The sequence below is a fragment of the Myotis myotis genome, unplaced genomic scaffold (assembly GCF_014108235.1).
Source record: "Myotis myotis isolate mMyoMyo1 unplaced genomic scaffold, mMyoMyo1.p scaffold_m19_p_16, whole genome shotgun sequence".
Lineage (NCBI taxonomy): Eukaryota > Metazoa > Chordata > Mammalia > Chiroptera > Vespertilionidae > Myotis > Myotis myotis.
In genome coordinates this window covers 27,977,525-27,993,005 of record NW_023416320.1, presented here as the reverse complement: position 1 = coordinate 27,993,005, position 15,481 = coordinate 27,977,525, and the positions used below count along the sequence as shown (strand labels likewise).

The 15,481-nt window shown below is 40.4% G+C and overlaps 1 protein-coding gene across 2 annotated transcripts in view; it reads right to left on the bottom strand.

Annotated features, from left to right (window-relative positions):
* The window catches only part of XKR4 (XK related 4), a 276,673-nt gene that overhangs the window by 95,240 nt on the left and 165,952 nt on the right, over positions 1-15,481 (bottom strand). For both annotated transcript variants that reach the window (XR_004972480.1, XM_036338243.1), the window contains exon 2: positions 6,306-6,505. Coding sequence is in view for 1 of the 2 variants with exons in the window: in XM_036338243.1 (XP_036194136.1) it covers positions 6,306-6,505 (200 nt within the window). In the remaining variant the exon portion in view is untranslated. The remainder of the gene's footprint in view (positions 1-6,305; positions 6,506-15,481) is intronic.

Genomic DNA, 15,481 nt, shown 5'->3' with positions numbered 1-15,481 from the left:
TACAATGAAGTTACAAGGGAAGAAATTAGGACGCTTCTTGGAATTAAGCCCTTCGTATTTGAATAGGTACCATTCAGAGTTCCTTCCCAAATCTCAAGAGATTTGCCCCAACCTCAGTCCTTGTCACATACATTGCCCTCACTGACCCCCTGTGCATTTGGACCAGAAATGTGAGGCATTGTAGGATGTTTCTTAAGAAATGTACTTTAAAATGGGCAGTTTGACATTATGGATCAAAAGCCTTCAAACCTGACTTGTCCCTGAATCTAGTAATTACACTTTTAGGTATTTACCTTTGAAAAGATAACTAAGGATATTTGCAAAGACTTAGTTCTTAATGTGTTTATCATAATATTATTTATTATAGAAAATATAGATGATAACTTATGATTTCAAAACCAGGGACTTAGTTGAAAGGAAAAGGATAATCCATACGTTGGTATAGTATGGAGTGGTTAGAAATGATGTAGAATTATATATGTTGTTGTGACATATGCTCATGATGTGCTGTCAAAAAAATTTTAATTCTATTTTAACATAATATATTAAAACATGAAAGCAGTTTTATAACTGTAAGCAATAAAATACATGTCATCCTTAATTACTCTTCAGTGGCAAGATTTTTATTATTTCTGAGTGGCAGGAAGGTGATTTTATTTTCTCTTTTTGCATACTTGTGTTTTCTATTTCTCTTCAAAAGCAGGTGTAATAGAGAATAAAGAGTTAATATTCAAATTATCCCAAATATGTAGAAGTGTTAAAAATACAATATTTTGGGGAGAACTTTTACCATCTGTGTTATCATGAGCTGCCTTCCCGGTGAGATGGTGGATCTGCGGTTGCATGTGGGTAGTGAAGGTGGAATTGATCAGAGACTCATGTGTCAGGTAGAGTGATGGGCTAGCTGCCCTTTACTGTCCCTTCCAACGGAGTCTGTGATTCAGTCAGAACTGCCCCATAATGAGCTGTTAAGCAAAGGCTGTGTGGCCCCTTCATGGAAGATGGTGAGCTAGATATGCTCTCAGGGTTCCTCTCATTTAGACTATTCCATGTAGAAAATGGAACAGCTCATTTTGGAACACACCAAGATAAATTAAGTGTTTCTAAATATGTTTTGTCACGTTGTTTAGAGTGTCAAATAAAGTTTTAATAAGAAGTGAACTTTTTTAGGGCAAATTTTGCAGAGCTTCACACACCATCATGCACACAATAGACAGTCAATAAATGTGCTAATTGACTAATAAAAATAGCAGCTGCAAAGCAGGCAGACCTAAAGGGACACCGTCCCACCCATAGACAGGCACTCCCCTTTTCCTCCCTAGCAGAAATCCAGAGGTGGACTCAAGCACATGCAGAGAGGAGGCAGAGGTGGAAGGTGGACGGACTCAGGCACATACAGAGACGGGGCAGAGGTGGAAGGACTTGGGCTTGAAGGTAGCGGGGTGTGGCTCTACCTGCTTTACTACAAAGTTGAATAACTAAATCCAATGATTTAGGTCTTGAAAGTCCTCATCAGGATATGACAAATGAGATAGTTTTCTCACTTCAGGGGGTATTAGTTACTCTCGTTAGCTGGGACAGTGTCTGCCACATGTATGGGGACAGCCCCTTTAACTCTGACTTCCTCCGCAGTCTCACGGGATGCAAGGCAAGAATAGTTAGAAACTTCTTTCAGCCCTCTCTTCTCTCTCTTACACATTATTCACAATAAATTGTTGGCAAAAGGGGCAATACGCGAGTTTTTAGAATACGAAGAAATCAGAATAGAAGTAGGTGTAAGTGTGTTTTCTTGCTCAGCAAAGTCTTCCTGTGGGAAGGCATTTGTTCATAACTCACTCTGCACATGACAGCGAAATACATTTAGAGTGCAGAATGAGATTTTCCAATGAGAGTAAGAAAGGGTGGAGATTGGAAATGAACTAGAGCTATCAGGGAAAAGTGGAAACATTTGGGCTCGTAGACTGGCAACCACTAGCATCTGGTAACGGTCTGATTTCTTTTGTGTTATCTAGATGGCTCCTCTACAAGGAAGGGTTGTTTCTGCATGATGGGCATGCACACCTGTCTGTCAGAGCCAGGTGACTGTTAAATGCAACCTGGACTGTGGTTTGCACACACTCTTTGTGAAGGTTACATGGTATGCCCTGGTCCTGCACAGCATTCCCCAGGCTGCTCCGTGGAGAATGCTCATGGACCACATGGAGCATGGTGCTGCTTCATTGCTAGGGAAAGCCTCCAAGCATGTCAAACTCACGGCCGGTGGGCCGCATGCCTTGTTTAAATAATGCAGCATGCAACCCGCCAGCCGCGAGTTTGACATGCTTGTGTGGGCTCTTGTTTGTAAATGAGTCAGTATCTTCTCTGTCAGCTGTAGGATGCTGGGTCTACAAAATCAAAACTGAATGTTCAGAGAATACACTCACAAAACAGTGACTTTAGAAGCCCTTTAGTCCAGCCTGCTCATTTTACAGATTCTCAGGGCTGTGCAAAGGCCAGGTAGGGTACCTGCTCTCTATAGAAGGTGGGCACATATCTTCCTATCTTTGCTTTCACCATTTAGATAAAATCAAAGGTCCTAGATGGGGCTGAGATGTTGTTTGAAAATAGAAATGACAGGTCTTGGACCACATCTTCCTGGTGATGTGTCCTCTGCATGGAGACTAACGGGAGTTCTATTGCCCATCTCTGTTTACCAGGCAGCCTCCACCCCTCCCCCCCGCCCCGCCCCAATCTCTCTTCTCTCTCTCACTCTATCTTTCTCCCTCCCTCCCTTGCTTTCACTGCTCCCCCCACCCCTCTTCTGGTGGGGATATGGGATTGGATTAGAAAACCATAGCAAAGTATAAATGGGAAATTCTCTGATCACAGATGCTATACCAGGTGCTGTAACATCTACTGTGCCGCCTTAGCTGTGCATGGCCTGTTGGACCTCCTTGAGTGTTCTTTATACTCAGAGTTGGATGTTCCTAGGGAAAATGGAGTTGTGTCTAAGGGACAGTGTGGCATGAAAAAAATTGCATTCACATTCAAGGTTCCGCTCTTCCCTGATTGCTGGTCTCAGAACAGGAACCAATCTGTCCTTCCTGGAACAGTACAAACTGAGAAATAATTATACTTGAACAGTTCTCCACGGAACCTGTCAGCCTGCAGCACAAGGAGCTGTCTCTGATTTAATTATTCAATAAGGAAGGAGAGCGGAGAAAAGATTTTCACAGCTAACAGTATATTGCAGAGCTACATCAACTTCCATAAGAAGGATATAATTTGTAAAGAAAAGTTTTTAAATGTCATATTTCTTGTTTGATTTTCTTATTGGTTTTCAAAGAGTGTCTTTCAGCGAGTAGTAGATGGCTAAAGTCAGGTTAAAAAAGCAATTTTCTTTCTATCCTAAAAAATAATTTTAGGCATAGTCATATACGAAAATGACTTGCAGACCTAGGACCACTCTCCATTTGCTAAGTAAGAATATTTTAGAGATTTTAATTCAGAGCTATTTGCAAATTCTCCACAGGTGTCATGCCACTGATTATTGGTATTCACTACACAAGCTGTGTTTTTCCGTATAAATCCCAAGCATCTTTTACCATAAAGATGTATGAAAATATAAATTAGACTAGGTTCCATCACATTAATTTTTTTTTCTGGAGGGGAAAAGTTCTGTTCTTATCATTCATACCAATTTAATTTATAAGCTCGTTCCTTTGTCATTTATCAGAGGAGGATTATTGAATTTAGAAGCTCTTTCTGAAGACAGGTTTCTTTTCGAAATGGAAAAGGATTCCTATAGCATTGCCTGAGGTTATTTGCAGGAGGTTGTGTTGTTGTTGTTGTTCACTGTCAGGTATTTCCACTCTTTGGTTTTTTAATACAACTTTCTGCCCACCTTCCTTGTTAAAAAATGGCAGCCGTGCCGAAACCGGTTTGGCTCAGTGGATAGAGCATCGGCCTGCGGACTGAAAGGTCCCAGGTTCGATTCCGGTCAAGGGCATGTACCTGGATTGCGGGCACATCCCCAGTGGGAGATGTGCGGGAGGCAGCTGATCGATGTTTCTCTCTCATCGATGTTTCTGACTCTCTGTCTCTCTCCCTTCCTCTCTATAAAAAAATCAATAAAATATATTAAAAAAATAAATAAATAAATAAAAATATTAAAAAAAAAAATGGCAGCCGTAAGATTAACCTAGCGAGCTTGTTCTTCACCGTGTGCTTCATTACGGGCATTGATCCTAGTGATCTTGGCATCAACCTGTCTGACCCCCACGGGAGTGGTATGGAACATAATTTCCCTGTGACTTTCTGGTTTTGACATCAAGGCTTGCCTTGGCCAAGGATGAGGTCTGGTTCCCAAAGTCTATGGCAAACCGGATGCAAATGTGAGCTTAGCAGGTAAGTTGGGAATATGTGGTGTCAGGAAAGAGCCACAACTTCAAGCAACATACATTTTGATGTCTATGCTTTGGGTTAATAGTCTGATAAAAACTAACGATTATCTTTTTTCTATTTTTTTGTATAAAATTTTACATAAAACTCTCAAAATGAAAGATGATCTCATTTCCTTAGACCCTCTCTCGCCTTTCCTCCTCTATCCCCACCCTCTTTAGGATAAAAATGTCTTCATAATTTTCTAAATCATTTAGACAATTAGCAGAGACACTCAGTACTCTTGGGCCACAAGAAGGTCGTTAGCAACCCTCCACATTGGTGCTTGGGTTTGCCTTTTCCAGAGAGTTTTCACTGTGTAACTATACTAAGGAGTGGCCAAGTTGTTCTGGAGAAGAGTACTGGATTCTTTGACACAGATTTTGTTTGATGTTGCCTTTCAAGTTGTATGCTCATTTATAGACGATTTTCTAATGCATGCCTGGCCCTATGAGTTTGTTGGGCATTTATTGATGCAAAGATGGAAAGAATGGTCTTCTAGTTTAGCTTGTGACTTTTACATTTGAGAAAGTGGGGCCCAGAGAGGTTAAGTGACTTGCACAAGATCTCACAGCAAAAATGAGAAAACCAAAGCCAGATCCACCTTGTGCAGCTTTCACTGCTAAACATAGCCACTCACAACTAATCGATAGGCCTTGCCTTCTCCCACATTTTCTCTTCTATTTCTGTTCAAACACTCTACCTTCTCTTTCTTCCCATTTGCTTTCTGACATTTGAGAATCACACCCCATGGATCTTTTTGGAGTTTTCTTCAAACATCTTAGACCAAAGCTACTTCAGCGTGGAGCCAGGCTTGAACCAGGAATTCATGAATAAATGGGTCACTGGCTACAGGACACCCTCCATCTTCCTTTACCTATAATATGCCTCTCCCACTCCCTCCTTAAAGCACTCAGCCTAAGCTAATGTGCTTCTAGTTATGAAAATTTATAACGCTATTGTAGAGATTCCCCAGACCAACCAGACCAAGTCTCCAGTTAGAGCATGGCCCAGACATGTGTGTGCAGAGAGGAAGTCTCAGCAAGCTCTGCTGAAATGGAAACAAAACGAGCATAGTGCGTGAACTGTTTAATAACATCTATCTAGTAACAGGATTATCACATTGCCAGGAAACTCTTTCTATAGAAAATGGCTACCTATCCATCACCCATCTACTTATTTATCCACCTGTCTGCCACTGGTCTGTCTAATCTTTCTGCTTCTAGAAAAGATTTGAGCAGCAGGCCCTCAGAAACATCAGAGCAAATCTGTCATAAATGGAAGAGTGCTACTGAGGAGATTATCAAACAACACAGAAAAACATGAAAATATTAATCTGATAATGAGATTCATTTGATAAAACTTAGTACAAACAATATATCGTTAAATATTGACATTTTTTTCCAGGTGTCCTTTTTAAAATACTAAGCTAATCCCTACCATTTTCTTTTAATCTCTGGTTCTTAAAGTCAAAAGAAAATTGTAGAGATTACCCTAATATTCATATGTATAGATAGATGATATTAGAGAGAGAGAAAGAGCTATGACTCTTATTCAACTTGTAAAAGAAATATTACTCTAGCATACAAACCAGAAAGCCTTAGTTAACTGTATTTTCATAGTGGCTAAGTGCAAAATCATAAAATTCATTTTTCCTACACAGAGGGCAACTCGAAGGCCAAAACAAATGTCTTTCTATAAATTAGAGCTGACAAGTGATGGCCAAGAACAAAATATGCATCATTCACAAATTCAGTGCCAAACAGCAGGCATATAACGGGAAGCACCATGGCCTGTATCAACAAAGGGTATTAGAACAGTTCCTTGGATGTGACAAAAGTAGCCAGTCTTTCCCCAAATTCAGAAACCAAATTGCAAGCCCTTACCTTGGAGGGCCTGTAAGCTATGAGTCTGTACGATAATGCAGAGCTGCAGGACCAGCTGTGGAGCACTTTCCAGAAAGGTGGCTAGCAAATGCAGCATACTCACATCTGCATACTCATACACCATTTTCCAGTAAAACCTCCATCTGTCATTCTCCCCACTCTGTCGGCTTCGAATACCTAAGTATATTGTGTGGAAATATCTAGAAAGAAAACATGGAAAACAAGAAAGAGATGAGTGATAATTTATAATTCAAACACCAAGGCTATTTTTTTTCCTGCAAGCCACCATATGCCAGCACACACAAGAAACAATTACTCTAGTGGCTTATTTTCAGGCCCAAAGTTAACTGTTTGAGTTCCCTTATCCTTAAATGTTCACTCTGAGAAGTCACTGCAATTTTAATCTTCACTAAAAGCATTCCATTGAATTGCAATATGAGGAGCGAGGTGAAATGTATTAGAAACTTGGGCGTAGAAGAGATTAATCAATAAAGAAAATAAAAATAAATTCAAAAAAGAGAGAAATTTGCTATTTTGAAAATCTACACACACACACACACACACACACACACACACACACACACACACACACACACTGGAGTCAGTTTCTCTATGTGCTCATCAGTGTTCAAAAGATGGATTTCTCCTGGGGCACAACGCAAGTCTAAGGACTAGAATGTATGGGCTTGTAAATACTCCTTATGTCTTTTAAAAACTTACCATTAAAAATTTCAAACATATGCCAAAGGAGAAAAAGCATAGCATATTGAATCACTATACCTTTCGTCTAGATTAAGTAATTACCAATACATTCCCAATCTTTTTTTCCTTTGTATTTTTACTCCCTGCCACCAGATTATTTTGGAGCAACTCCCAGACATGTTATTTCATCTGTAAGTATTTTATTAAGATAATTTACAAACAAAAAGTTCAATACCATTATTATACTTATAATATAAGGACAGTTTTGATATTATTAAATACTCAGTGTTCATTTTTTCCCTATTATATTTGTTTACAGTTTATTTGAAATACAATTCAAACAAGGCCCACACATGATGAGTATTTGATATGTATCTTAAGTCTTTTTTACACCATGAATTCCCCTCCCATTTTTTTTCATTTCTTGCATATTTTTTTAAAATATATTTTATTGATTTTTTTACAGAGAGGAAGGGAGAGGGATAGAGAGTTAGAAACATCGATGAGAGAGAAGCATCGATCAGCTGCCTCCTGCACACCCCCTACGGGGGATGTGCCTGCAACCACGGTACATGCCCTTGACCGGAATCGAACCTGGGACCCTTCAGTCCCCAGGCCGACGCTCTATCCAGTGAGCCAAACCAGCCAGGGCTTCTTGCATATTTTTTATTGTCTTGATTTTGATGATTGTATTTGTGTGGTGTGGTTAACATTTCTATTCTTTGTGTTTCTTCATGTGGGTAGTATTAGAATTTTGATCAGATTCAAGTTTGGTTGTTTTTAGCAGGTGATGTTAAGGACTTCCTTGAGGGGTATTTTCTTGAGGAGGCACTAATGTTCTCTTTTATGGTGTCATCATCCACAAATGATCATATCCTCGGTCCACTCACTCTTTAGGGATTGAAAATACTGATATTCTGAATCTACCACCCTTCTTTTTTATTGGCTAGACACTTCTGCAGCCCTTATGTCAAAATCTTTACAGTATGTTTGGTTGTCTGAAGTTTATTCTCTAGTCGATCTTTTAAAAAGGTGCACAGGGACACTGTTCTCTGAATTCTTGCATGTTTATAACAGCACATGGTTATCAATCTTGCCTTGGGTGAAGATAAGGTTTCTTTTGCTATGTAGACCCTAACGTTTCACAATTTCACTTGGAGATTAGTGCCCATTTCTAGGATATGTGAAAGAACTGAACCTACCCAATACAAAGGTTCTTGGATGCCAAGAGAGAAGAATAATAGTAGGGATACAGCAAGGAAGTGAGAAAGCAGAAAAGCCTGGGCAACTTTTTCATTGGAGGGTCCGGTTGGATAACTGTAAAATCCATGCATATGCCATGAAAAATCCAAAATCTGCAATTTATTCATTTGAGCATGTTAAATCTGTTACTTTATTGCATAAAGTGTTATAGAAAAGTCTGATAAAAATCTTTTATTTGTAGTTTCAAGTTTTAAGATGCAGTTTCAAGTGGTTTTGAGCTACAGTGTTTATTTATTTATTTTTAAGTATATTTTATTGATTTTTTACAGATAGGAAGGGAGAGGGATAGGGTGTTAGAAACATCCATGAGAGAGAAACATCGATCAGCTGCATCCTGCACGCCCCCTACTGGGGATGTACCCGCAACCAAGGTACATGCCCTTGACCAGAATCGAACCTGGGGCCCTTCAGTCCGCAGGCTGATGCTCTATCCACTGAGCCAAACTGGTTAGGGCGACCTACAGTATTTAGTATTTCTTCTTAAATCCATTGCTTTGTTTCTTCTTTGGGGTCTCCTATTTATTTATGTTCTAGCTTCTATATCTCCTATATCTATTAGCTTCTCTGAATATTTTTAATCTCAAATTGATTTTCATATAAAATGTTTTCCTCCTTTCCATCTTTTATGAATCTTCAAATTACGGTGTTTGAATAGTGTCAAAATTTGAGTTGAATTTTCATTTCTGACCTAATTGTTTTTAAAAATGAGAATTCTATATTGAGTTATATCATTTTCTTAAATGTTAGCTTTTCTACTCATTTCTTTTACCAAAAAAATCCTCAACTGAGGATATGTTTATTATTGTTTATTAGAGAGAGGGGAGAAAGAGAGAGAGAGAGGGAGAGAGAGAGAGAGAGAGAGAGAGGGAGAGAAAGAGAAAGAATCATTGATCAACTACCTTCCATATGCACCCCCACTGGAGATCGAACCTGGCTGGGTTCTACTCATTTCTTTTCTGACTTTTTCTAATTATGACTTGTACAGTATTGTTCTTTAATGGCTTTTATAATTTTCTTAAATTATTCCAGGTCATTTTGAAATATTTGTTTTTATCTGTTTTCTACATGTGTTTTCCTGGTATACTTTCATTATCTGTAGAAAAATCACTATTTTTCTTATTCCCTTTTTTCTCATAATAATTTTGAAATTTTCCTTGTTGACAAGTTTTAAAAATTAGTTAATTCAAAAGTTAGTTAATTTAATTTTCATGTACTTTCAGGAAAGGTTAAGTGGGCTAGCATAGCTTTATTGGTGTCAAAACTTCAGAGGCCTTCCTCCCTTGTTCTTGTGAAGTGATAAAAACAACATCCCTTGTTAACTTTTTGAGATCAGCTGCCTCTGTTCTCCTTCCCCTTCCTTCTTTCATTGCTTGTGGATGTCCCTGTCTTGCTCAATTTGAAATCCATTCCTGCAGGTTCTCCCTAGTGTGGAGGCTTGTGGAAGGCTCTTCAGTTTGTTAGGGATGACTCAGCTTTAATAGCATAAGTACTTATTGCCTTACAGTCCCGTTTGGCTCACTCTTGCATTGAATCATTGAGAGCACACTTCTAGTCTCTATTGCTCCTCTAATTTGGCCCAATGCACTTTCCAGTGAGTGCCTGTTGGGGATTTGGAGGTTCTCCTTGTCTCAAGGCCTTCCCTCTACCTCTCCCTGTGTAGTTGCTGATATCACAAGGCTCTTATAAGCTGTCACTAATTTGTTCCTGGGTAATTAAGGGCAGATCTCAGCACTAAATTTTATTATATACACTAGAGGCCCAGTGCACGAAAATTTGTGCACTGGAGGGGGGGGGGGTTGTCCCTCAACCCAGCCTGCACCATCTCACAGTCCAGGAGTCCTCAGGGGATGTCCTATTGATGGCATAGGCCCGCTCCCTAAGCTGCAGTCTGGCCTCCCTCTGCAGGAGGTGAGGACAGGGGATCAGAGGACGGCACTACTCCCATAACCTTGTTACTACGCTGCCGCCAGGCCAATCAGGGGATGGCGCCACCCCCATCACCCCACCATTACCACCCGGCCTCCCTCTGCGGGAGGTGACAAGACAGGCCGATCAGGGGACAGTGCCAGCCCCCCCCCCACCCCCACCCCCCCGCTGATAGCCGTTTCCTCCCTCTGCCCGCTGGCATGCGCCTTGGCTGGCCTGGTGCCGCCTGCTTGCCAGCCCTGCCCTCTGCTGACTGGTGGTTCTGCCGTTAGGTCGATTTGCATATTACGCTTTTATTATATAGGATTGTCCATGATTCTTTAGTTTTGCTCTGATTATTTTAATGGGATACATTTGGTAGATTCGAAAACTGCTGCCATTGCCACTATATTTACAGAACAGTAGCATTTTAAAACACAGAAGTGATTTAATCATTCTTCTGAGTCTTTGACTTCTCTCTATCAGTAGTTAGGAGTGTGCTACAGTGCAATTTACAGGAAAAAACCCATGTTCCTGTACCACTCCACAGCTATCGCTTGTTGACCAGCCCAGAGCAAGCTGCTGGTGTTACCTTTCCTGTAATTGTGTCTTTTCACAACCTCGTTCTTTTCTTAGAATAGCCTAGGAATAGCCTTTCCGGCTTCTCTGACTGGCAAACTTGTTTTTGAAATGACAGTATTTGTTCAATCATTACCAATAATCATTCACTCTTCCATGCATTTACCTCTCTACCTGTTTCTATTAGTTTCCGAGGAGTGCTTTAACAAAGTACCACAAACTGGTAGCTTAAACCACAGAAATTTATTGCCCATCAATTCTGGAGGCTAGATGTCTGAGATCAAGGGTTGGCAGGGTTGCTTTCTTCTGAAAGCTGTGAAGGAGACTATTAGTACCTCTCTCCTGGCTTCTGGTTTGCTGGAAAACTTGGCATTACTTAGATTGTAGATAACATCACCTTAATCTCAGCTTTTATCTTCATGTGGTGTTTTCTCTCTCTTTTTCTCTCTCTCTGTGTCAGTTTGTGTCCAAATTTCTCCTTTCTATAAACACAGTCATATTGGATTAAGACCCACCCTAACATCTCATTTTAACTTGATCATCTGCAAAGATCCTATTCTGTTTCCAAGTAAGATCCCATTCACAGGCACAGAGCATTAGGATTTCAACACCTTTGGGGAACACAATTCATCAACGTTCTTCTATCAACGTTCGATCTTGTTAACCTATGACTTCTCCTTCTGTTTGGTGATTTCCAAATCTGTACCTCCCACTCCGATCCTCACCAGAGATCCAAAACTGTATGTCCATCTGCTTACACATATGTCCATCTGCTTTCCACACTTCCCACAGGTATATGAAAACAAAAATATTCAAAACACCTTATTGCCTCTAAATTTGTCCCATCTCCTATACTGATAATCCATACCACCATTCATTCAGGCATTTAAGCCAGAAGCTTAGGGATCATGCTAGGATCTTATCCCTCTCTTACCCCTTACATTTGATAAAGGACTATGTTCTGAAACTTTTATCTCCTTAATATGTTTTCTCCTCTTTCAAAAGTCTCAGGGTGATTTGGGAGGCATTATAGTATTTAAAACCACAAGACAAGATGAGATCACCCTTTCAGTGAAATTGTGCCAACCTAATAGGCTTGGCATGTCATCTCACTGGGCATGAGTGTGATGCCCATCAAGAGAGGGGTTTTCCTTCCAAAGGCACCATACCTAAATATATGAGGTGACTCCAGGGGTGAATCCAACTTCTCTTGGGGAAGTGTGAATTCTTAGGAAGTCGGTCCCTTCCCAAGGCCTGGAGTGGGGAAGGAAGACTACCTAAGGGGGCCCAGGGTTGGCTGCCTAAGGTGCCAGGGTTATTTCAAACTCCTAAGAAAAAGTTGAACCATCTTTTTCTCAGTGGCCATGCTGGCAAAAACCAGTTATATTCAGAAACTTCTTGCTTATAAAATAGTCAGAAATGGCTGGGCTGCCCCTTAACTTGAAAGGAAGGAGAGTAAACACAGAGAATCTAAGGCACCTTCAGGGCGAGTGTGAGCTCATGGCCCCTTGTCATACATGCTCTGGTACATGCTAAGGGTTTTCTCTTATATGCAGGGCAGCAAAGCTGAGGAGTTAATGTCCTGGGTCTGTCCTCTGCCAGTAACAAGGGGAAGTAGGAGGATAAATATCCTAGCTGCCTCACATTAAATAATCTGAAATGTGCTCTCTACTCCCTGGCAGGCTGGAGTCCCAGTTCCCACAGTGGTAACCTACTCAATAACATACACTCTTTGACTGCCTTACCTGCCCCGTCCCACTACCAGCACTTCCTAGAATTGCCTTCAAGAAAACCACTTACACTCAAACCCTCCCCCTAGTTACATCACAGGGTCACAGCAGCACCCCAATGGTGCACTTTGTTCCTCTGGACATAAAGCCTCCAAAAATATCACTGGTATCATCTCAGTTTCATGCTCAATAACCCAAAATGGCTCCCAATTTTTCTATTGTATTTTGATTCCTTTGCTCAGCTCTTGAGAGCAACTGCTAAAGCAACTTCAAAATGCTTCATGTGCTTTTTAAACTTCATGTGACTCTCATCTATATATATAAAAGCCTAAGCAACCATTCAACCAGTACCTATGATGTGCATTGACCACCAGGGGGCAGACACTCAGCACACAGGCATGGAAACATGGAACAGACTGATGAATCTCAGAGGGTAAGGGGGAGGGGGAAGGTGGGAAGAGATTAACCAAAAATCCTATATGCATACTAGAGGCCCAATACATGGATTCGTGCACCAATGGCCTGTGGGGATTAGGCCGAAACCAGCAGTCTGACATCCCCCAAGGGGTCCTGGATTGTGAGAGGGTGCAGGCCAGGCCGAGGGACCCCACTGGTGTACCAATCCGTGCACCAGGCCTCTAGTTAGATTATAATAGGCCAGTCAAGGTAGTTATTCTGTGGTACATATTTTCTCCCCTGCTTTGTGCCTATCTAACTCATCAGTCTAAATGTTGATTCATTAATTTATACGTAGAGCTGTCCATGTCATATATATGAGTTTGAACCTCATCATTCATATATATAGTCAAGAACTAACATCCTTACCATGAACACACCAAATGCTAGACAGACTCAGCTGAAAATGCATCTTTGTTGGCTAACAATTGACAATTATGTATGTAATTAAGTATTAAAAATTTTAATCCTTTGCTTGTTTTCAGTTGATCATTCTGCTACACAGATCTCTCTCTGGTGCCATAACATGTTTTATTATCAATGAGTGCCTCTGAGCCAATTTTCTTTAAAATCACAAAATAAATCAAGAGAGAATTGGGCATGTACACTCATTCTTTCAGGATATAATTTGAGTTGTTCTGGTAATTTATGAACTAAAATTATATGCTGTGTTTTAGACTCAATTCAGTAGCATCAATGGTCAGTGTGACTTGATTTTGTGTGTTTTTAAAATTTATCTTTATTGCCGAATGAATTACAGATGTTCCCTTTTTCCCAATCATTAACCCCACCACCATCACCACCCCACCCTGCTCCCACACGCCCTCTACCCCTGGCCTTCACTGCACTATGTCATAAAGGATAATCTAACTGATTTCATGCTTTATTCAGAGGATGGATTTGAAGAAAAATAATACTAGCAAAAATCTAACATGCTCTTATAGGCTTTTCCCAGACTTCTTTTGTGGTTTATTGAAATGTGTTCATGATGATGTATTAAATATTAAAAGCAATGTAAGATTTAATTGAAATTTATAGGGCAGCTTTTCTTAATTTATGGTTTACTGCATAATTTTTAGCATGTTTCGTAAATAACAGAAGACGACCTACATCCTTCTGTGGTTTTACCATTGCCCAGAATTAAAATTACCCTTGCCTGACATTTAAAAAAAAGTGCTGTCCCACCCAGACTCAAACTTCCAAACTGGTTTTGAATGGTAGCTGAGGGGCAGTCCATGAAACTAACCCCAGGAAGGTATGCCAGTATATGTTAGCAGTTTCAAGGTTGGCTTCTGCCATTCAGTCCTGTGGAATGAATGCACATGATCAGGGAAAGGGAATTAATAACAACTTTTTACCTAAAATATACTGGTAGGGTAAAATGCTTTATATACTTTTTTTTTTTTGGTCTTCCAAGACACTTTATAAAGGTAGTGTTATTCACACCCTTTAACATATGAAGAATCTTTGCCATAAGAGTCTTGGTCAATTAGAAAGCTCACAGCTAGTGAGCAGTAGAGCAGATCATAGACACCATGTTTGTCAGCCTCCAAAATCCATGTTATCTAGAGATAGCAAGACCCACTTTCTAGCATCCTAAGTCATTAAACAACCTCGGGTTTCCAGTCCAGGATAAGATGTCAACTACCCATGACTGAATTGCCACTGGTCTTATATTTAAATGCTATTTGGGTTAGAAGTAACTAGATCCCTTACTATGGTCTTGAACCTGATATACTGTGTAGTTCAGAGTAGGCTTTGAAGTGTGAGTTTCTAGAAGGCAAGGTTGGGATTCCTAACACCAAGCTGCCTCCTTGTCAATAGCTCCATGAGACGGTTGAATTTATTTATTGATGAACTTCACACACAAACAAGCATGATCTTTCTTGAGCATTTGTACAATTGTCCCTATAAATCCAAAATATCAAAAGTCATGCCCGAAGGCTTGATATGGTTGAGAAGTGATCCTGCTTGACTCACCTCACTTCATTGTATCCTGCCTCCCAGTCTCCAGTCCTCCTTCACTCTAGCTCTTGCTAAGTCCATTGGCTTTGCACAACGGTAACCAAATAGCACTTTGCTGAAGCTGCAGTTTTTCCTCCTAATCGCTGTCCCTGGACTATTTACCCATAGGATCACCCTTAACCAAGGAGGATCAGAGAGTCATTGAATTAAAGCTGTCTTCTTCCCCTTTCTAGGCCTGCCAACTCCAGTTGTTCACAATGGGGACCAGATTGACAGAACACCCTGGGCGGGCAGGCCTTCCATTTTGTCTCCCATTCCTGCTCCCTGGGACCACATCCCCGAATAAACCACGTGCATAGTCCCTCTTGTATCAGGCTCTGGTTTTTGGTAGATTCAGGCTAAGATGTTCACCATAAGTGAATCTAAAGCTTGATTTTTCTCATCAAAGATTGTGTGGGAGGAGGGACTATGTAAGTGACAGTTGCCCAGATTAAAGATGCAATTTTAAAAATAAAATTTAGGAGAGCAATTTTAAAAAATAGATTCTTTTTTATTTTTTAAGAGCAGCTCTCTCTC